Source organism: Telmatherina bonti (genome assembly GCF_933228915.1).
Source record: "Telmatherina bonti genome assembly, chromosome: 9".
In the NCBI taxonomy this organism is placed as follows: Eukaryota; Metazoa; Chordata; class Actinopteri; order Atheriniformes; family Telmatherinidae; genus Telmatherina; species Telmatherina bonti.
This window is the reverse complement of record NC_136627.1, coordinates 35,059,739-35,082,873: the sequence shown is the minus strand read 5'-3', so window position 1 is coordinate 35,082,873 and position 23,135 is coordinate 35,059,739. Positions and strand designations below refer to the sequence as shown.

The following is a 23,135-nucleotide window of genomic DNA, read 5'->3' as shown; positions in this document are numbered from 1 at the left end:
CCAGAGACTGGCTTCTTTCCTGCTTTACCTTCCCTGGTTAGTAGTTAGTGTTACCGTGTCTGTCCTCTCCCGCTGCCATGTCCCTCCACGTCTCCTGTTGTGCAAGATGTCTTATTTCCTCGATCTCCCTTTTTGCTTTCTGTCTACTTGAAACGTTTTTACGACCCGTTCTCCTCCTTACCATCCTTCCTCCTTCTCCCTTCCTTTCCCGTTTTCTCCTCCTACCTCAGTATCTTCTGTAAGTTGGCTGCTCTGGTGAGGCACAGAGTATCTCTTTTTGGTAAGAAACTTGCATGGTGTCACCATCTGCATCCCTCTGTTCTGCTTCTTCCACTTTAATTTCTCTTGATTTTATTCGCCCCATCTTCCTCCCTACCTTCCTAATTACATGCTAATGAGCAGTTTCACATAAAGTTGCTCTCATTTTGTCCTCACACTTCACTGAATCTTCTCATCTAATGCTGTTTTCTCTGTAGCTCAGCTCCTGCTTGGCTTTAATGTTCCTGCAGTCGTGTGATGTAAAAGTTGTCTTGCTGCTTTTAGGATCTAGGCTGAGTTTGATGTGCAGAAAACGAGAGCATGAGTGTTTGTAGTGGGTTGAGATAACACAGCGAGGCTGGCTTTTAAAAGGCAGAAAATGCTCCTTCTCATTCTCCTCCATGTGTCTTTAGTAATCACTGTTATGAAGCCAGGAGTCTGCAGAAAAACCTGAACACAGAGCCTTTATCTGTAGACAAACATCTTAGCAGCACTGGAGTTAAAAAAAACCCTTTTTATAAATAATTTCCACTCACTGGTCACTTTATAACTCCAGGTCTGACCTCCTGTTTCCTTCAGAGCTGCTTTAAAGGTGCAGTTTGTAACAAAATGAAGGATCCATGGCAGAAAAATGTGATTCGCCACTAAAAACGGTGTTTCTCTCTGTGTCTAATCACGTCACCAAAGGTTTTATTCTCTTAGAATGAGCATTTCTATCTACCAGCCGGGAGTCCACGTACGTGGAAGCTGCCTAATTTATGCCACCATGTTTACTACGGTGTCTCCAAAAGAACAAACTCTGCGTGAACCTTTAAAAGACGCAACAGGACTAGAGCACTGGTTTGGGATAAGGAACGCCCTAAAAGGAGCATAGAAGAAGAGAGTACACAGTCGTTACCTGTTGTGCACCTGAGGATACTGGATCCAGTCTCACATGAAACCCCTTCAGGTCCATTCACAACAGTTCACACAGAGACAACGTAGCACAGATGTGGCGGCTGCCATGCATGTGGACGCGCAGCACCCGTCTGATCAGCGGCTACTGGATCGACTTTAATAAACTACATTTGTATTTTGGATCGATTTTATTGGCTGATGACCACATGATTGATATATTACCCCCTTACTTAAGAGACAAATGAACCTGGACCTGATTAATTAAATGTGTTAAACAATATCGATATGCAGCCTTGAGCGACCCATGTTGTTTCTGGTTTACCTCCAAGGAGCCGAACTCTCTTGTTGTTTGACGTAGTCTGTTGCAAACTTCCTCCAGACTGTCTGAGGACTCATCGCTGAAGCATTATTTAGACAGAAAACAGAGAACAGCAGCTGACAACAAACATCCATGAAGAAGCCTGGAGAGTCCTTAAGACAGCCAAACGAATAATGACAATAAGATCATTTTGAATGTTGAAGAATAAAGTCAAACAGAGACTTTGCACCTTTTTCCTGTTTTCCTGGGAGTAGATATTAGATTGTGTCTGGACCTTTAAACTGTCCAGTTTGGTTTACAGTATTTGATGATAAAACTATTTTAAATGAGTTGCTTCTTTTTCTAACCAGCAATACAGCCATGTAAAACTAGTTTATCTGGGTGTGAGGGGCTGAGCTGAAAAAAACCAGAGAAGCACAAGGAATTTTTTTTAGAAAAATATAATGTCTACATTTATTTAACAAAAATATCAAAATAAATCTTTAAGTGCAATAACTTTGGGCCCATAAAATAGGTCAAAGAAACAAACTTCAACATAGGCATTACCATAAGGAACTCAAACACTAACTGACCTACTCAACAGACACACAAGGGACACATATGTACACTGGCTGATCAGGCCATTTTGACGCACGGGGGTGGGGGGCAATACAATACTCTATACCAACTATAACATAAACTTAATCAATAAAGTGTTCCATGTACACTTACCCCCTAAAAAAGGATGGTTCTGCCCAATTAGGCCTCAGCCTGATTTAAGGAGCTCCAGTGCAGTCAGGACTCTTTTCTCTGGCAGGCTGGGGAACTGGCAACTCAAAAGGAAAGTATATTAACTGAAAGAAAAGCAAATTGACAAGGTGACAAAACAAGTTAACTAAATGTGTGCACCCAGTTAGTTAACCCCCTGTCAACCCAGCTAATAAAAATATGAAAAATGACAAAGTGTATCTTTCAAGTGTTTACATAACTGAGAAAAAAAGAAAGTTATCAGACCTTTACTGTGTGGTCGCTCAGGCTGCCATCACACTGGGTAAATGTGAAACTGCTGGCATATGCAGAGGAAGACTAACGAAGATCCTGCGCTGCTTTCAGGAACGGATGCAGGTGCAGTGGTGAACTGTCTACACATCCTCTCACGGTCACTGGATGCCCGGTAAGTCGCCACCTACCGGAAAACAGAAAAGCATCAGTGAAAATGCTTCAACGCCTCTCGTGTTGCCGTGTTTTTCTCAGGACCGTGATGAAGTCCGGCCCGGAGATCGTGAAGGCCATCCTGCGGCAGTTCTTTGAGAGCGCCGCCGATGACATCGAGAAGATGGTGGAGAATCTGAAACTGGGCAAAGTGTCCAGTCGGAACCAGGTCAGACTGGTTGTGCTTTGGAGCTGTCATGATGTTTTACGCCTAACAAACCAGAAACATCCTGTTTGCATGTTAGGTGAAGCGTGCCACAGCTGGGGGTTGTTAGTGGGACGCTATGAACTCTTCTTCTTCTGTGTATTTTCTTTTGCTTCTTCTTCCTCTGCTTCTGCTTCTTAACTTCTGTTTCTTTTTCTGCTTCTTCCTTGTTTTTTCTTCTTCTGCTGCTGCTTCTTTATCATCTTCTTCTGGTTCTTTTTCTTGTTCCCCTTTCCTTATTTCTGCTTCTTCTTCTGCTTCATCGGTTGCTTCCTTTGCTTCTGGTTCTTCCGTTACTTCTTTTCCTGCTGCTTCTTCTTCTTCTTTTGTTTCTACCTTTTCTGGAATTCTTCCGTGTTTTTTCTTCTTCTGCTGCTGCTTCTTCATCCTCTTCTTCTGGTTCTTTTTCTTCTTCTCCTTCCTTATTTCTGCTTTTTCTTCATCTGTTGCTTCCTCTGCTTCTGGTTCTTCCGTTGCTTCTTTTCCTGCTTATTCTTCTTCCTTTTTTTCTGCCTTTTCTGTTTCTTTTTCTGCTTCTTCCTTGTTTTTTACATATATATGTACACATATAAAAATATTTTATATATATATATATATATATATATATATATATATATATATATATATATATATATACTAATTAATTTGAGGAGGTCGTGTTCCGGAGGCTGATGGCTGCTGGCAGGAATGATCTTCTGTATCTTTCAGTTTTACAGCGGACCTGAAGAAGCCTCTCACTGAACACACTTTGTTGTTTCATCACTGTGTTGTGGAGAGGGTGTGAAGAATCCTCCATCATCTTCATCAGCTTGTGCAGCATTCTTCTTTGGACAATCAGCTCCAGCAGCTCCAGAGTTACTCCAAGCACAGAAGCAGCTTTCTTGATCAGTTTGTTGATTCTCTTCAAGTCTCTGGTTCTGATGCTACTACCCCAGCAGATGCTGCAAAGCTGACTGCACTCTCCACAACAGACTTATAGAAGATATGCAACATCTTGGTGCAGACGTTAAACCAGCTCAGCTTCCTTAAGAAGTACAGTCTGCTCTGACCTTTCTTGTAGATGTAGTCAGTGTTGCATTTCCAGTCCAGTTTGTTGTCCAGCTGAATTCCAAGATACTTGTATTCCTCCACCACCTCCTCTCCCAGGATGGAAACAGTGTTTTGTTTGTTCTTCTTCCTCCTGAAGTCAACAATCACCTCTTTTGTTTTGCTGGTATTTAATATGAGATGATTGTCACCGCACCATTTAACAAACTGACTAACCAGTTCTCTGTACTCTGCTTCTTGTCCATCCATGATACACCCCACAACTGCAGAGTCATCAGAGTATTTCTGCAGATGACAGGACTCAGAGTTGTACTTGAAGTCTGAGGTGTACAGAGTGAAGAGGAATGGCCAGAGTACAGTTCCTTGTAGTGCACCAGTGCTGCTGACCTCCATCTCAGACACACAACCTTTCAGTCTCACAAACTGGGGTCTGTTTGTGAGGTAGTCATAGATCCAGGTGGTTGTGGAGGTATCCACCTGGAATTTATGGAGCTTCTCACATAACAAAGCAGCTGAATGGTATTAAAAGCACTTGAGAAATGAAAGAACATGACCCTCAGAGTGCTGCCTGAATGGTCCAGATGAGAGTGTGCTCTCTGGAGCAGGTATATGATGGCATCTTCAACCCCAAGTCCATTACAATTTTCAAACTGGAATGGGTCCTGAAAGGTGTTTACTTGCACAGCACAGGGACTCTATTTTGACTGGTGTTGAAAAGTATATATATATATATATACATACATAATTTGTGTGTGTATATATATATATATATATATATATATATATATATATATATATATATATATATATATATATATATATATATATGTGTGTGTGTGTGTGTATTAGTGTTAATTGAGGTTTATTTTATTCTTCATTCATTCTTTGTTAAATGTAATGTCGTCTCCCCACTTGTTGTCTCATGATTGTCCTTTGTGCAGTACATTAAATCCTCCAGCGCTCTGCTTCGTTACTCATATACGAAGCTATGCTTTTTTCCTACTTCTACTTTTTTATCCTGTGTTGCCCCTACTGGGTTCTTGGTGTGCAGGAATAATTCTAATAATAATAATTTCATAATAATTCTAATAATTCACTTGCATTCAGGAGATTATTCACTGTGTTAATATTATCTATCAACCAATTATGTAGAAAAGTGTTTTTTTTAGTGTGTAATATATACGCGTTGTTCCCAAAAAAAGTTTTGTGGGGAAACGACGTTGACGCTGCAGCAAAACTCGACAGCGGAGACCCATCCAATATGGCGGCGACGCTGGTTCACTCTCCAGCGCTCAATGAGGCGTCTACGTGTATATGATGTCTATGTGCTTCTGGTTCTTTTATTTCTTCTCCTTCCTTATTTCTGCTTCTTCATCTGTTGCTTTCTCTGTTTCTGGTTCTTCCTTTGCTTCTTTTCCTGCTTCTTCTTCTGCTTTTTGTTATTCTTCTTCTTGTTCTGATTTCTTTTCTTCTGCTTGTTCATCGGCTGCTTCTTCTGCTTCCTTCTTTTTCTTCTTCTTCTATTTCTTCTGCTTTTTTTCTTCTTGCCTCTGCTTCTTTTCTGCCTCTCCTTCTAACGGCCACTTGAAGACTTTTTTTGTCTTTGGGTTTAATGCCAGGGAAGGAGTTCTTTATTTGACCTCCATTCGCTTCTTTTGGGGTTTCTGTAGGTTAAAGGTGTGTCTCAGAACATCAACTACACCACCACCGCCTTGCTGCCGGTCCTCACGTCACTGTTTGACCACATCGCCCAGCACCAGTTCGGAGACGACGTCATCTGTGTGTGAAGTTCTTCAGGCTGATTTTCTTGCAGAAGATTAAGATAAAATTCCTCAGTAACTCAGTTCCTCTTTTGTTTTCATCCCTCAGTGGATGACCTGCAGATATCTTGCTACCGTCTGATGTGTAGTATCTACTCTCTGGGAACTGTGAAGACCCCACATGTAGAGAAGTAGGTTTACATCTTTAACTGACAAATTCCTGGTAAAAACTAAGTTTTTAGTTGTGCACATGTGTTAGCTGGGAATAATAACACAACCTTTTCTCCCGTGCAGACAACGTCCGGCTCTCGGCGAGTGTTTGGCCCACTTAGCAGCTGCCATGCCGGTAGCCTTCCTGGAGCCCGTTCTTAACGAATTCAACACCTTCTCTGTTTACACAACGAAAACTCCCCGAGAGAGATCCAGTGGGTTTCCCTGTTTTCTTCTTTTGCTGCCCCCACATGCACAACAGCACCAATAAAATGCATTTGACCCATAAAATTTATGTCAGATATCAGAAGCTGAATCATTTCTGTGTCTTTTGTTCAGTTCTGGGTCTCCCCAATCAAGTGGAGGAGCTGTGTCCTGACATCCCAGAGCTGGAGATCCTGATGAAGGAGATCCATGACCTTGCAGAGTCTGGAGCTCGCTACACAGAAATGCCTCATGTGATTGAGATTACTCTGCCAATGCTGTGTAACTACCTCCCACGCTGGTGGGAGAGGGGGCCGGAGAACTTCCCTGAGCAGGAAGGCCAGCTGTGCACCGCCGTCACCGCCGAGCATCTCAACCAGCTGCTGGGCAGCATCATGAAGATCGTGGTGAACAACCTGGGTATCGATGAGGCCTCCTGGATGAAGAGATTAGCAGGTCAGCAAGCAAAGTTTGACCTTTTTCTTTTTAAGTAGAAATGAACTCTGCTCACCATTAACACCGAGGACTGTGGCTTCCAGTGTTCTCTCAGCCCATCGTCAGCAGAGCCAAACCAGAGATGCTCAAGTCCCACTTCATCCCCACCATGGAGAAACTAAAGAAGCGTGCTGGAAAGGTGGTGGCGGAGGAAGAGCACCTGCGCATGGAGGGCAAAACGGAGGTGGACAGTGAAAATGGGACCATCCGGGATGAGTTTGCTGTGCTGTGTCGGGACTTGTACGCTCTTTACCCCTTACTCATCCGCTATGTGGACAACAACAGGTAGCTGCACGAGGAGAACACACTGTTGCTCCAGAGTCTTGGTTGATGTGGTCAGCGATGTGGTTTTCATTGGGAATGAAGTTTTCTTACCCTCTAAGCCGGGGATCCTTACGGCCCACCGTTCTGCAGACTTTCCATGTTTCCCTGCTTCAACACACCTCACTCAAACCGTATTTTTTTTTATTTCAGGAACTCTTATTTAGTGTTTTTCCCTTTATTATTAGTTAGCTTGTTTCTGTAGTGTGTACTTATTGGTTCTGGGTCTTGAAACAAGTTTTCACAACTAAATGATCAGCCTGCGGGCAAAACGAGTGGATTTAGACTCTTCCGCATTAAGCCCCGCCTCCTGCCACCGCGCCTGCTTTCACCGTCATTGTAACATCTCATAAACAGAAGGATTAGACTTAGACTTAGACTTTATTGTCCCCAAAGGGAAATTCTTTTTCACGTACACAGCACATGTTTGACAACAAAAAGGACAATGACAACAGACCACAGAAACAACATACAAATACAATGAACAGAGTACACTCAGCGCCCCCTGCTGTTTAGAAATGTTATGACTGAGGGGATCAGGCTTTTTCCCAACCGAGCCTTTTTGCACCTGAGCACCCTGTACCTCCGTCCTGAAGGAAGAGGGGTGAGTTGTTCATGAAGGGGGTGTGTGGGGTCCTGCTCCATGGAAAGTGCAAAGCGTCCAATGGCTCTGTTGTTAAGCTCTGTAAGGCTTGATTTTTGCTGCGGTGTTGGTTACCTTTATGAGTTTAGTCCGGTTCTTAACAGTCAACAAATTGAAAAAGCAAGTTGAACAGTACAGAATAACAGGCTGGATAATGGACTGATATAACCGTAGGAGTAGAGGTGGAGAAACATAGAGTCCTTTCAGTTTCCGGATTATTGATAGTCGTTGTTGGCTTCGTTTTTGAATGTCCATAATATGCTGATCAAATGTAAGTGAACTGTCTATTGTTACTCCAAGATATTTAAAACTGTCCACGATTTCAACTGTTTGATTGTCAATGGCAATGGGTTGCTGTGGTGAAGTAGAGCTGAATATGAGTTCCTTTGTTTTATTAACATTGAGGTACAGATGGTTGTCTGTGCACCATTTGGTGAAGTGTATGACAGTGTTGTTATAGTCCAAGTCCATGGTGGAGTTATTGTCCTTAAGTAATGCGAGAATGGCAGTATCATCTGAGTATTTAAAGTACTTGATGTGAGGTGAAGGACTGATGTTGTCATTTGTGTAAAGTGTGTAAAGGAAAGGACTAAGTACACACCCCTGTGGTGCTCCGGTGTTGATGGTGAGGGCAGATGATGTTGTAGAACCCAACCGTACGACCTGCTGCCTGTTGCTCAGGAAGTTATGAAGGAGATGAATCATTCTGGTGGGAATATTAAGGTGGTGCAACTTCTGGATCATCAGGTGCCTCTGGATGGAGGTAAAAGCTGAGCTGAAGTCCACGAAGAGTGTACGAGCAGAGTGGCCTGGAGAGTCCAAGTGTTGAAGGAGGAGATGCAGCAGACAAGCTACAGCATCCTCTGTGCCCCTCCCCGCCTTATAGGCAAACTGCAGAGGGTCTAGCTGAGGGCCAACAGCTGGAAGGATGGTGTTCAACAGCAGCTTCTCCAGGCACTTCATGATAATGGATGTAAGAGCCACAGGTTGATAATGGTTTGGTTCAGTGGGTCTGGGCCTCTTTGGAATTGGGATTATTGTTGCCTTCTTCCAGATAGCTGGTATGACGGTAGAATAGTAGACTTCTCTGAAGAGTGAGTGGAGAACAGGTGAGAGTTCCTGGGTGCAGTTCTTAAGCACCTTTGCTGAGATGCCGTCCGGACCAGGAGCCTTACCCGGCTTGCACCTGCTGAGCTGTCGCCTCACGTCTTCCAAAGTGAAGGGAAGAGGTTCATCTGGATCCGCTGGGGGGAGTGCTCCCAGCAGTTCTTCACATTCCCCTGAGAAATCCACCTCGTCGAATCGTGCATAAAATGTATTGAGCTCAGTTACAAACTGCACTGGGTCAGTTACTGTGTGAGCAACTGGCTTGGACTCACACCCTGTCAGTGTCCGTACTTTTTGAAATGCCTGTTTTGTGTTCATGATTGAGAACTCAGTGTCTAACCTATTCTTATATTTAAGTTTTGCCTTCAACAGCTCATTTTTGATGTTACGGTTTGCCAGTTTGACAGCAGGCCAATTCTTTTCCCTGAAGGAAAAGCATTAGGCTCATATGAACTCAATAAAAAAATCAAAATACAATGTCAACACATAGCATCCAGCCCTACATGTTGGAACCTGAATCAGAGCCTGAAAACGAAGTGGAAAACAGCAACCCACAGCAAGGAATGCAGCAGGATGTCTCTCTTTGGTAAACTCACCAGCCATCGTTGGAAATAACTTTATCCCACGTTTTCCACCCGCCTGATGTATTTGTACATGCCCTTGTTAACCAGTAGAAGGTAACCAATCACCGAACCTTATCCCCCGGGACGTCACAAGGATTTCCAGGTAGAGAAAACTCTCTAAAACGACGCGTTTTTTTGTCGCCATGGAAACCGAATGGAGAGCGTGCTGGAACTCAAACTCAAACATGCGTTTAGGTGATAAAAAACAGTGCCGTTCACATGTCTGATGAGGATTCAACACTGTAACACTGTAGAAAGCTCAGAATACCATCATAGCACCCCTTTAAGTAAGTCACATATTCTGAAAACATTCTGCTTTTGCTTCATTTATTGATCTCAAAACAAGATGAAAAAGACTTTTTGGCTGAATATTAGCTTGTGAGACTCGGTTAGATAGAACATCTTTTTGGGCTTTTTGGGGTATTCATCACTGCTGTTTCTTTGTCCAAAGAGCGAGGTGGTTAACCTGTCCAGACCCAGATTCAGAGGACCTCTTCAGGATGGTAGGAGAGGTCTTCATCTTCTGGTCCAAATCCCATGTAAGTATTCCATCGTCTCTGGTCTCTTTACATCATTTTGACCACTTCATTTAAACCTCATTTCATTTATAAGTATAAAGATAAGATTTCATTCAGTAGAATCAGTTGTTGTTTATCACAACCCAGCCGAGGTTCCGCCTCTCAGGTCAGGTTACGGTTGGCTATGGGAACATTACAGGTAACCGTCCTGACTCCACCGTCCTGGTGGAAACCGGGCTATAGTTTTAAAGGTGGAGTATGTAAGTTTTCAATATTTTGAATATAAATTAACTAATAAAATAACTACAATCATAATTAGAAAGTTTTTTGAACATGCAGGTTCCAGTCTGTCCATATTTGATGTGTTATTAAATTACAAGTTTAATTAATGACAAATGACAAAAAGCACATTATTTTTTACTGCTAGGCAAACATTTAAGAAGGGTCTTTGTCATTAATTAAACTTGTAATTTAATAACATCAAATATGAACAGACTGGAACCTACATGTTTAAAAAAAACTATCTAATTATGATTGTAGTTATTTTTTTAGTTATTTTTTTTTTTAAAATATTGAAAATCTTACATACTCCACCTTTAAGAACGCTCAGGAGCCATCAAGGCTTTAGGATTTTATTTATATCTTGTTCTAAAAATGTTTATTTCAAAGCCCCAGAACTGACGGCATAAACCTGAACATTTCCCGCTTTTTGTGTTTGCAGAACTTTAAGAGGGAGGAGCAGAACTTTGTGGTGATGAATGAGATCAACAACATGTCCTTCCTCACTGCTGACAGCAAGAGCAAGATGAGCAAGGTAAACGTGGACAAACGGGGGAAAAACAACTCCTGCTTGTTGCTTAGATGTTTGATTCACCACATTTGGAGCCGTAACACATGATAAAACTAAACTCTAATGTGACTAATGCCATCCATTCCCAGCAGATTACCATCTCATAGCTCTGTTGTTTCATTTCTTTCCTTGTAAGTTAAAGACCATCAGATAAGTGAATGCTCAGTGAGTCATATTCCAGAAATGTTACTTAATTCTGTCCCACAACTAACAGCATCTTCTTCCAGGACGATGCAGGTGGCAGGATAGCGTTAAGCGAGCAGTTCGAGTGTTTCTAACTGTGTTTTCTCCCTGTTTCCTGTGTCGGGGTCGGACGGCGGGCCACTAGGCTGGAGACGGAGAGGTTAGACTGTGTTTCTGCACGAGCGCTGTGCTGATCGCATGGCACCCTGAGTTTGGGAGGCCTTTCATCAAGCTTTCCCTCAGACTCCTGCATAAGTGCTGCAAACTGAGTTGAGAGGTGTTTTTCTGGATGTGTGTGTGTGTGTGTGTGTGTGTGTGTGTGTGTGTGTGTGCAGGGGTTCTGGGGCGGCTTGATGAAAGCTCGTTGCTGTAGATAGTAGTGGCCTGAGAGGTTTCATGGTGCTCGGCTGCAGGAGGATCAGCCGAGCACCATCGCCCCTGGTTTTGTTTGATGGATAAACTGTTTGCCTTCAGACGGTCGGATACAAACGGCGAAGTCGTGCAGTTTGACTTTTAAAATATTCTCACTAATGCTTGATTTTCTTTCAGCTTTTGTGGTTAAGGTTCCTGCGCCGGGGGACTCTTCTCTTCTGAGCTTCGCTGTTAGCTCTGCGGTCACACACAAACTGTAGCATCCCCATCAGATCCGTTCATCCATCAGCAGCACTTCTCACTCCAGGATCTGTCGGAGGGAAACTGAAGCTAGCTGTCCTCATATTTACTAACTGGACTCATTACTTCATGTCATGCTCATTCACAACATTAAAAGTCTTCAATAATTCAGTATTTAATCACTGTTTGATGCTAGAAGTTAGGCTTCCTTTTCCTCAGGTATCAGAGTAACTGTAGTGAGAATCTGTTACCTGATTAAAAAAAGTTTTTTTTCACCCACATACACTCACGGTGAGGGCAGAGAGGGTCATTGTCAAACCAGACAAGCGTCAGTAAGGACTCCCGGAAGGATAGTGTGAGAAGAGCTCCAGGGCGATGGAGCTGACCCCATAGACTAACACAAGGCTGCATTAACCAGAGCTGTGAAGCGCCTGAAACATGAGGCGATTATGTTTGCAGGGAGAAAATCTCTTCGTCTTCATCACTTCTGCTGGCATGTTGGTTGTTTTAATGTCGTTTAGTCAGACATTTCATCCTGTAATGTTTTGTGTTAGAAGTAGTTTTAATCCTCAAGTGTGTCATGTGAAGACGGAAGAAAATACTCCTTTAATTTTCCAGGTTTTTGGTTTCAGGACAAAACTGGATCATTTAACTGGAGGATTTTTTTTATTAACATGGAAAGAGGGGCTTCTTTCTTCTTCACATGGCTGTAATTTCAGAAGCTTCCAATGTTCCACAAATATTTCGGCTTCTCTTTACCAAATCTGAGCTTCTTTTTTTAAAACCATCTTCAGTCTGGAGGTTCAGAGCAGGAGCGCACCAAGAAGAAGCGGCGTGGGGATCGATACTCCGTGCAGACCTCCCTGATCGTTGCAGCGTTAAAGAAGATGCTTCCCATCGGCCTCAACATGTGCTCGCCTGCTGACCAGGAACTCATCAATCTGGCCAAGATCCGATACTCACTGGTACACTGATGTTGATTAATGACGATGCTTTTAATTTCTTCACCATGAAGCCATGCAGCTTAGTTTGTGTCGTACAGTTCATGACAAAGCATCAAGTAAAGACAATTCATTTATTTATTGTCCATGAAAATTAAACATTACAACATCAAGCATAAAAATAGTAATCTAAAGGTGTTTTAAAGATTAAGTCCAGTTCAACCTGTTTAAAGTAATCCAATACTTTCCAGTTGTCCAGTCTGGAAGCAAAAATGCAGTTTTTCTGCATCACTCTGAGACAAGATGTTCCTCGTTTTGGGAATACTATGCTGGTGAAAGGAGGTGGTCCTGGATAACCTGTTTTATGTGTAGATCAGAAGGCAGATCCTGGTCCAGAATAACTCCAAAGCTCCTCACTGTTGTACTAGAAGCCAATGCAATACCATCCAGAGGATTGTCATGGCTGTACACGTCTTCATCTTTTACCAGGATTCATGGAGAAGTACATCAGACTATCATCTGCATAGAAATGAACATTTAAGTTATGCCGTCTAATAATAAGACCTAAAAAACACATGTGCAGTATAGAAAGTGTCGGTCCAAGTACGAAACCCTGAGGAATGCCATATCTTACTCTGTGTGATGAAAACTTATGATAAACATAAAAAAAACAAACAAATCTATTAGATATAGAGCTAAAAATGATTTACTAACACATCAGGTTTTACTAGCCATAAAAACATGACATTGGCCCTGTGATAGACTGGCAACCTGTCCAGGGTGTACCTACCTCTCGCCCAGTGACTACTGGGATAGACTCCAGCTTCCTTCATCGGACTAAACGGATCGGAAAATGAATGAATGAATGAAAAAAATGACATTGCTTCTAACTTAACCATTAAATAGTTGTTTGTTTTTTCAGCTAATCTTAAATAGTAAATCTTCTGTCTTTCTAGAAAGACACAGATGAAGAGGTGAGGGAGTTCTTGCACAACAACCTGCATCTGCAAGGCAAGGTGAGTAGACTTTTTATAATCCTCTGTTTATTTCATTAAAAAAGCATTTATCCTACAAAGAGCAGCAACATAACGCTGAACAACAAAACATGTGCAAAGTGCAAACAGCTGGCCATACATATCAATAAACAAGGAGTATTATGGAAAAGGCTGCCACTGTCTTATTGAATTCATAAGAATCTTTGTTTTTTAGATGAAAAATAAGTTTATGAAATAAGACTTTCTTTTTTAAAAATGATTTAGTGGTTTTTATAAGTACTTTTGTTGCTTCTCATAAGAACCCAGCATAACTTATGTGATACATACAGCGTCATAGACATTTGGCATCACTTTATGGGGCAAACTTTGCTCAAAATTAAAGATAATTACACTTTTAAATTTTGAACATGTGAACACATGATCACATGGTAATAAATAGTAAATATCCTGAAAAATTCAGGAACTTTTTTAGTTTTACATTTTGTTTCAAGGACAAATAAAGAACTTCTATTTAAAAAAGTTGGACTTTTTTTATTTTTTTTCAATGGGTTGGATCTTTATCGGTTCAGTTCATAGACACGTTGATACGTATTTGTATTTAGGTGGAAGACCCGGCGATGCGCTGGCAGATGTCTCTCTACAAGGAGCGGTCTGGAAAGGCCGAAGACGCCGAGAATCCTGAGAAGGTGGTGAAACGGGTCCAGGAGGTGTCGGCTGTCCTCTACCACATTGAGGTGGTGAGTACATACAACCAGCCCAGGTGGCCTGCAAGCAGACACACATTTGTTTGCATGACTGTGGAGGTGACTGTTGCATGACTGTTTTATGGGTCATCTAGCAGATGTTTTTATGCTTCAGACCGAACATCCCTTCAAGTCAAAGAAAATGGTTTGGCACAAGCTGCTGTCCAAGCAGCGCCGCAGGGCGGTGGTGGCCTGTTTCAGGATGACACCTCTGTACAACATCCCCAAGTAAAGATGACCTGAACGTCAAATCCGTAACAAAGTTCCTAAAGAGAGCTGTGAAAACCGTCCCTAAGCTCAGTGTCCTCGTCTCTTCTCAGGCACAGGGCAACCAACATGTTCTTGGATGCCTACAAGCGTAACTGGTTAGAAACTGAAGGTTACTCGTTTGAAGACAAGATGATTGACGACCTATCAGTAAGTAGTAAAATCATTCCCTCATTGCCGGTGTGTCGTGCACATTTTACTGTGTATACTAAAGTTTTACCTCCAATAAACAGAAAGCCATGGAGGAAGAGGAGGAGGAGGAAGAGGAGACTGAGACAAAACCCGACCCCCTTCATCAGCTTATTCTTCATTTCAGCCGCACGGCTCTGACAGAAAAGACGTAAGATCGTGTTGCTTCTGTATCTTCCCCACCATGTGAGCTGCTCTTCAGTCGATCTCTGAACCCTGTTTTCACTTCTCGTTGCAGTAAACTAGACGTTGACCATCTTTATATGTCATATGCTGATATCATGGCAAAGGTGAGTCCTTTTGGTCTGCATCATCCCAGTTGTCCTCTTGGTTTTCCACCTCCATCTGAAAAGGATCAGGTTCTTCTTTTTCTTCACACTGCAAAAATACGTTAAAAAAGCTCTTAAGTTGACAAGACTCCAACTATAATCAAGTGTAAACGTCTGCCAGTGCAGTAAGATAATTACAATTGGGAACGTTTCCTGAAATAAGAAAAATTTCTAGATTTTAGACAAGTTGTGAAACTTTTATTACATATGAAGTCACTTAAGTAAAAGATAAAAAACAAAAAACAAAATCAACCAAAATACCTTTTTCAGAGTTGTTCTCTCTCCAGAAGCAAATAAACACAATGATTTTTTTTTTAATTCAAAAGGTAATATTTATAAATATTTTTTCTTAAAACAAACCGTTTACACCAAGCAAAAACAGAAATATTAGATTTGTGCAGGACTTTACATTAAATCCATTACACCTCATTACCAGTCTGGTTCTGCAGAGCTTCCTGTCCGTCAGTCTGGCCTGGAGATAAAGGGGTGTTCTGTTGAAATATGTTACCTTGTCAAAACATCCTACTGCTGATGAATTTATTGGGATGTCTTTCAGTCTGATCCCAGGTGTTCAAAAATCAGTTAGTAAAAAAGGTCATGCAGGTAGGATGGTTAATAATATATCTGCTAATATATTTTATATACAATCAAAATAGGTGAGGTAATATATAACATCTTATGAATATGCATAGAAAATATAAATGTTATTAATTAATTAGTTTTACAACTAATTATTTTCTTGTGTTCTTTAAAATCATATTCAGATTTTTGTAAAGTGTGTGAACTGGAGCTGGGAGGTCGTGAAACGGCTCAAACTGGGTGTGAAAGAAACAATATGATGTCAAACTGTGTCTCAGTGAGGTGATTTAACTTGATCTTCATGTAATTTTATGGTTTGGTGATTAAGAAGGTCAGAAATAAAACAAAAATGCTCAAAACATGATAAATAATTTGGAATGTTCTGCTCATGCTTTGTGTATTGTTGCGAAAAGAAGAAGAAAAGGACTCTTTGGCTGAATAGAAAGTTAATTAAAGTCAGTTTTTGCAGTGTGGGGATGAAGGAGTGATGCTCCAGGAGAAACGGAGGGATGGATCCGAGGGAGGAATTGGCATTAAGAAGTAACTTCAGTGCAGTAAATCGGACGTAACCTGAATCTGTGACCTTGTATCGTCTTCCTCCAGAGCTGCCACATTGGTGAGGAGGACGAAGGGGGAGAACAAGAGGGGGAGGAGCCATCCTTTGAGGTGCGACAGACAGAGATGGTATGGGGGGACCAGGGGAGGGGAGACAGGGGAGTCAGCGGAGAAGCAACTCCCCACGCACTGAGTGACCACACCGTGACATCACACTCGGCACACCCCCCCACCCCACTCTTTTCACAGCATATCTTCTTATCCCTTCTGTCCCCGCCTTCCTCTCGTTCGCTCACACCACCTGTCTACTTCCTGCCGTGGTGGACTGACCTGTGCATGCCTTTGCTGGACCCAGATTGTTCCTGAGTTGCATGACGAGTGCAGAGAGATGGTGCAGCTTAAGACAACAAATTTAAATCCAAGATAAAACAACTAGTTGGTTAAACTCACACTTTCCAAGCCTGGCGAGTTTATTTTGCCCTGAAATCCCGGTTTGGATACTGTGATGCTGGAACTCTGTTCCCTTTCCTGGAAGGTAACATCACACCATCAGATGGGTAGTTTTAAGGTTATTTTCTGAGCTGGATATTGTTCGTATGTGCTCCCTGAAATGCAGCATTTTCGCAGTAAACATATAAGTTCCACGTTCAATTTGAACGTATTAGAAATGTGATGCTGACTTTCACTACTTCACTTAGTAGCTAGTCATGGAAAATGATACCAGTTAAGCCATGCAGCAGGTTTCCTAACCATAAAATCAGCTCTGTTGTGTTGATTTTGTGTGCTTGTGTTCAGTCTTCTCCAGACTTGCACAAAGCCCTCCTGACTAACACCTTGTTAGTTTCTTCTCCTGATGTTTGTAACTTCCAGTCCTAACAGCTGCTAACTTAACTCATTATGTTTGTATCTACTTGGAATTGGACAACGCTAACGAATCTCCCTCTCTGTGCTCACCGAGAACAACAGTAAAAGGCTGCACAGACCAAGCCCAGACACACACGTGCACACATAGACTTAAACCACCTCTCATGCACGCATACAGACACGCACACATACAGACACGCACACTTCCACGCTCATGGCTGAATCTACTGCAGCTCATCATGAAGGTGCAGAATCTCTGTAGCCAGAGAAAAGTCGATGCTGCATCTTTTACACGTCAGGCTTATGAGGGAGGGGGGCGGAGGGAGGGGTCATTGTTGTTCTGTGTGCTTCGGGAGGGGCTTTATGCATGGTGTGAAGTGGGTGGGTGGGTCACATCTAACCTCTTTTGTCAACAGGATGTTGTGATGTACGGTGGGAGCAGGGAAGTATTCTGCTGCAGCAAGGTTCATACGGTTTAGTTATTAGGGCTGCGTTCAGGTGTGCTAACTTTAAAATAGGAAATATTATGTTTTTATTTTTTTCAGAAAGTCAGAATTATCAACCACGACATGCAAACCTGTTGGTTAAGACAAAATACATGTGAAATCATGTAATCAGCTCAACCCTGCAGCTACAATGTGAAGAAAGGAGACGCAGGAGACAGATTCCCCTCAAATCCCTGCAATTTCAAAGGACACCATCGAACGGACTCATCAGTCTGAGATTTCTGGTTTTCATGAAGAGAAAAAGTTCCAGACAGACTGATGCAGAGCTCCAAGTTTACAGGAAAATGTGGCGTCTTATGTTTCGCTCATCAGGGAGGAGGAGCGAAACACAAGATGCCACATTTTCCCGTAAACTGGATGGATGGATGGATGGATGAATGGATGAATGGATGGATTTATGGATGTATTTATGGACGGATGGATGGATGTATTTATGGACGGATGGATGGATGGATGAATGGATGGATGGATGAATGAATGGATGGATGGATGGATTTATGGATGGACGGATGGATGGATGGATGAATGGATGGATGGATGAATGAATGGATGGATGGATGGATAGATGGATGGATTTATGGATGGATGGATTTATGGATGGATTTATGGACGGATGGATAGATGGATTTATGGATGGATGGATGGATGGATGGATGGATGGATTTATAGATGGATGGATTTATGGATTGATGGATGGATTGATGGTTGGGTGGAAAGATGGATTTATGGATTGATGAATGGATGGATTGATGGATGGATGGATGGTTGGGTGGAAAGATGGATTTATGGATTGATGAATGGATGGATTGATGGATGGATGGATGGTTGGGTGGAAAGATGGATTTATGGATTGATGGATGGATAGATGGATGGATGGATGGATTTATAGATGGATGGATTTATGGATTGATGGATGGATTGATGGTTGGGTGGAAAGATGGATTTATGGATTGATGAATGGATGGATTGATGGATGGATGGATGGTTGGGTGGAAAGATGGATTTATGGATTGATGGATGGATAGATGGATGGATGGATGGATTTATAGATGGATGGATTTATGGATTGATGGATGGATTGATGGTTGGGTGGAAAGATGGATTTATGGATTGATGAATGGATGGATTGATGAATGGATGGATGGTTGGGTGGAAAGATGGATTTATGGATTGATGAATGGATGGATTGATGAATGGATGGATGTTTGGGTGGAAAGATGGATTTATGGATTGATGGATGGATAGATGGATGAATGGATGGATGGATGGAAAAAGAAAGACTGGGTTTAAGATAGAAAGGCAAACACATATGAAAAGGTGTGTGTGGTTATTAGCAGAGTTGTTCTGGCGTCCTGCTTCCAAACCAAACAAACTAGTTCAGGTTGTTTCATGTTTATTTCTTTCCATCCGTTTCTTCGTTCAGTCGTTTAGTGGAAAGCCGGCTGCAGCTACATGAGGTAGAACCCGGAGGAAGAACCTCGACTGTTGTGTTGGTTGCATGCATGACGTGTTACACGGAACAACTGCTGTTGCTTTCAGGAAGACTGTGTGAAGTGTGTGTTCTGCTCTGGGATGATGTGCTCACTGCCAACGAGAGTTTGCACCTCCGGAGGATGTAAAAGCTGGAATAACTGCCTCCATCACTAATACACACTGTGTGAAAGAGGATGTGTCTGCCTTGAATTATGCTAGGCTTAATCCCAGTTTAATCCAGGCTGAATCCCAGTTTAATCCAGTCTTAATCCCAGTTTAATCCAGGTTTAACCCCAGTTTAATCCAGGCTTAATTCCAGTTTAATCCAGGTTTAACCCCAGTTGAATCCCAGTTTAATCCAGGCATAATCCCAGTTTAATCCAGGCTTAATACCAGTTTAATACAGGCATAATGCCAGTTTAATCCAGTCTTAATCCCAATTTAATCCAGGCATAATCCCAGTTTAATCCAGGCATAATCCCAGTTTAATCCAGGCATAATCCCAGTTTAATCCAGGTTGAATCCAGGTTTAATCCAGCAAACAGACAACACAATGCAACAAGTCCAACTCTGTTGAAAGTTTAGACCTCTGAAGTTTTCCGGGTTTTATTTATTTATAAAATACAATATCAGTGTGTAGAGAAACGGAAACACTTGATACAGAAAAATGCTTTTTTAGTACAACTGGAGTCTCTGCAACATCAAGACCAGTCCTACAGATATTGCTATGAAACATAATAATAATGCTAATATTATTATTATTATCAATGATGATGATAATAATAATAATGTGGACTCCTTTTATAGTTCAAGATTACCTTGTAGGAACAGAATAATACATGAAAGCAGAAAATTACAAAAATTGGGGTAAAAATTCTGATTTTTTTTTTTTTTTTTAAATGTCTTCATTAGTCTCTTTTAAAGAAAAAGTTTTGGAAATTTACTGTCAAAATTATTGTAGTGCATTCTGTGTCCACCAGGGGCAGACAGTAGGGGTGGGATATCTAATTAAATATCAAAATAAATAATAAAAATCTTTTTTTTTTATTTTTGTTTTTATTTATATTTTTACTTGTCTTCTTGGGAATTATGTAAGCAGAATGATGATCTGGCTACTGTTTTGTTTTCCTAACTGAAGTTAAAAAAAAAAAAAAAAAAAACACTAGCAAAAAATTTTGTTGTTTTTAGTCTACAAAAATGAGAAATATTGAAGAATTGGGAGAATCGCTATTTAAATCAAATTGGCACCCAAAAAATCTAAATCAAATTGGGACGAAAGCATATTGTCACAGCCCCTAGCATACAACTAGCATTAGAGCGATTACAACATGGTAACAGCAGAGTTTTTACAATGTAGTGATGCAAAAGGTCTCAGAAACTGTGTTTAAGATATGATGCATACAACATTAAAGGGTTAAATTCATTAGTCTGAGTATGGATTTAAAAAGTAGAAACGAATCGGTGTTGTGGAGATCAGGGTAAATTCCATTTGGATTGAGATTATACAGACTGAATGTAATGAGTTACCCTGAGGATCCGTAATTCAGCCACACACAGGGAGTTCTGGACAAATGACCAGTTTATTGGTGGAGTAGTATGAACAGAAGATCAGTCCAGGGGAATGGTCTGCAGAAGAAACCAGGCAACAGCTGGGAGGTAAACAGGATGGCAAAATACTCATCCAGGCAAAGACAAGGCTCAGAGATCCAAAGACAGGCAGGGTCGGTAACCAGAAGATCCGAAAGGTAGCGGTGTCCGTCGAGGGCAAGGCAAGGAGGGTAATCCAGGGGCATGAAGCAGAAGGTCGGCAACTGAGGAACAATCCGTAGAACGCTGGAACAAAACTAGACATTGGTCTGATTATTATCTGGCAGAAAAGGAGGGATTGGAGGGAGCTTAAGTAGGCAGTGAGAGAAAAGGAAACCAGGTGAACTGAATGAGGTATCAGAGGCAATTAGTTAAGCCAGCAGGTGGATCGAGTAATCAATGATGAGCGCCAGGAGATCAGGGTGGCAAAAACATGACACTGAAATGGTCTGAAAAAAGCAGAAATCTAAACTAAAACATACAGGCTAAGTGATGTTGCAGATGATTCTATTTATACTTTTATTATGGAGTGGTGGGACTTCTACATTTTATAATTCCTTATTAATATATTGTATTACTAAAAGGAAAAAATCAGGGAGAAAGAATGGAAATAAAGTATAAAGGAAAAAAGATTGAAAGTATGAAAACACATTTACTTTTAAATTTTTTAAAAAATAAAAAATAAGGAAATTTATGTTAAAAATTCTTCATAAACGCAAAACAGATTTCTCTCATCATTTTTTATCTTTTTTTTTTCCATGGGTTTTTTTTTTCTTTGTGGGAAAATGTAATTGTACTGTGAAAAATTAAAAGTAAAATGAGCTAATTGGCTTTAGCTTTCGGACTGAGCGAGTGTGTGTGTGTGTGTGTGTGTGTGAATGTGGGGGGCAGTGCAGTTCATGTTGACAGGGTTACAACCGTGTCCCACCTCCTCTGCTCACAGGAAAAGGAGATGGAGAAACAGCGGCTTCTGTACCAACAGTCCCGTCTCCACGACCGCGGGGCTGCAGAGATGGTGCTGCAGATGATCAGTGCCTGCAAAGGTAGCTGCTGCATAAACCCTATCACACACACACACACACACACACTAGCATCTGTCCGATGTGATGGTTTAAACAACACCCGTCTCCTGTTTTAGGCGAACCTGGAGTCATGGTTTCTTCCACGCTCAAACTGGGGATCTCCATCCTCAATGGAGGCAACAGTGATGTTCAGCAGGTAAACAAAGGTTTTCAGAAGCTTTTAGAAAATTTAATTACAGTTAAATTGGAAAATGAAGCCAAGCTAAAGTCACTGAACAGCAGTTTTTAGCACCGATTGCAGATTTTTATGGGAGAAATCCTGCAGGACTGTGGGAAAGTGTAGAAAAGCTGTTGGAATCAGGATTTAGTGAAGCATGTCAACAGAAATACAAATGCAGCCGTTTTATTCCTCTTGGAGGAGTTTTGTTTCATAAGCTGTCTTCAGGAATACTTCTCAAGACATGTTCAAGGACTCTTTAAACCTTTTCTTTTCAATGTTTTGTCATTTTTTCCAGTTTTCTCCAGTGATTTATTTATTTAATTTATTCTTATTTGATAGGGAAAAGTACGCTCCATGAATGATGGCACATACTACAGCATTTTAGCCAAGGCTAATATTCAGTGCCCGTCCCTAGTTGGGCTTTTACACAATAAGAAAGTATACACGATTTACATTGCATTGCGAAAATTAAAAATATATACATACAAAATACAAATACGTACATTTCCACCAAAATGTAAAATTAGTTAAAACACATTCAAGGCTGTCAATAAAGTTCAGACTGAAATAAGACCCGTATTTAATGTTTTTTATGAACCATTTTTATTGAATAGTAATAACCATCGTTAGACTATCGATTAGTTATTATGTAGACTAGTTCCCAGCGATCCTCTTCAGGAACTCCTCTCCAGCATCTCTGCAGGACTTTCCAAAGCTTTTCTTTGGCTGTTTCTTCCTTTTGTTCCGTTTTCTGTCCAGATGGTCCCACATTGCTTCAGTAAAGGATCCGTCTCCCTATCAGACCCGTTCCCACTGATCTTCAGTCCACTTCTTGTGTCATGTGACCTACCTCAGCCTTTTCTCGCTGCTTCTTGACAGCCACGTTTCCGTGGAGACCATTTCCGATGAGGCTCCAGCCAACAGTAGACGGATCAGCTGATGGTTCAGCTTCATCCATCAGGTCTCGCTCTAGGCCTGGAACTTCTTCTGTTCCTCTACTCCAGCTGTTTAAAGACACACCATGATGCACTTGCAACTGATAGGTCACTCGATGGCCTCCTTGTTCCTGGAACTAACAGTTTCATATCTAACTGTGTGCAAGGGGAGGAGAGGAGGAAGAAATGATGAGTTTTTCTGGCTGGTTGCTCCTAACAACAGGTCGTCTGTTACGTCCCTCTTTCCTGCTGGAAGGCAGGCATTAGTGTTGGAATGAACAAAACCAAAACACAATGAAGGGATTGAAACAGTAGAAAATGTACAAATGAAAGCTGGAAAACCTGGAGAACTGTTCCTGAAGACCTCTTTAAAGGATGACAAGAAAGTCGGTCTGCATCGAAGCAAATCAACAACACTAGAGGACGACTGAGGAGTTCTGCAAAGTGCCGTGTCTCTCTCTGACTGGATTTGTCTTCTGTCTGTGTG

General features: G+C 41.5%; 1 protein-coding gene across 8 annotated transcripts in view; it reads left to right on the top strand.

Annotated features, from left to right (window-relative positions):
* The window catches only part of ryr1b (ryanodine receptor 1b (skeletal)), a 114,662-nt gene that overhangs the window by 44,567 nt on the left and 46,960 nt on the right, over nt 1–23,135 (top strand). For 3 of the 8 annotated variants that reach the window (XM_079246622.1, XM_079246619.1, XM_079246620.1), the window contains exons 62-82: nt 231–280; nt 2,567–2,627; nt 2,708–2,834; nt 5,588–5,696; nt 5,787–5,868; nt 5,972–6,102; nt 6,227–6,547; nt 6,631–6,871; nt 9,732–9,819; nt 10,520–10,612; nt 10,977–10,991; nt 12,238–12,408; nt 13,341–13,400; nt 13,982–14,116; nt 14,238–14,350; nt 14,443–14,539; nt 14,623–14,729; nt 14,817–14,868; nt 16,090–16,170; nt 21,415–21,514; nt 21,610–21,689. In XM_079246622.1, the coding sequence (XP_079102748.1) occupies nt 231–280; nt 2,567–2,627; nt 2,708–2,834; nt 5,588–5,696; nt 5,787–5,868; nt 5,972–6,102; nt 6,227–6,547; nt 6,631–6,871; nt 9,732–9,819; nt 10,520–10,612; nt 10,977–10,991; nt 12,238–12,408; nt 13,341–13,400; nt 13,982–14,116; nt 14,238–14,350; nt 14,443–14,539; nt 14,623–14,729; nt 14,817–14,868; nt 16,090–16,170; nt 21,415–21,514; nt 21,610–21,689 (2,314 nt within the window). The remainder of the gene's footprint in view (nt 1–230; nt 281–2,566; nt 2,628–2,707; nt 2,835–5,587; nt 5,697–5,786; nt 5,869–5,971; nt 6,103–6,226; nt 6,548–6,630; nt 6,872–9,731; nt 9,820–10,519; nt 10,613–10,976; nt 10,992–12,237; nt 12,409–13,340; nt 13,401–13,981; nt 14,117–14,237; nt 14,351–14,442; nt 14,540–14,622; nt 14,730–14,816; nt 14,869–16,089; nt 16,171–21,414; nt 21,515–21,609; nt 21,690–23,135) is intronic. The other 5 variants (XM_079246624.1, XM_079246625.1, XM_079246623.1 and 2 more) reach the window with 3 other exon arrangements.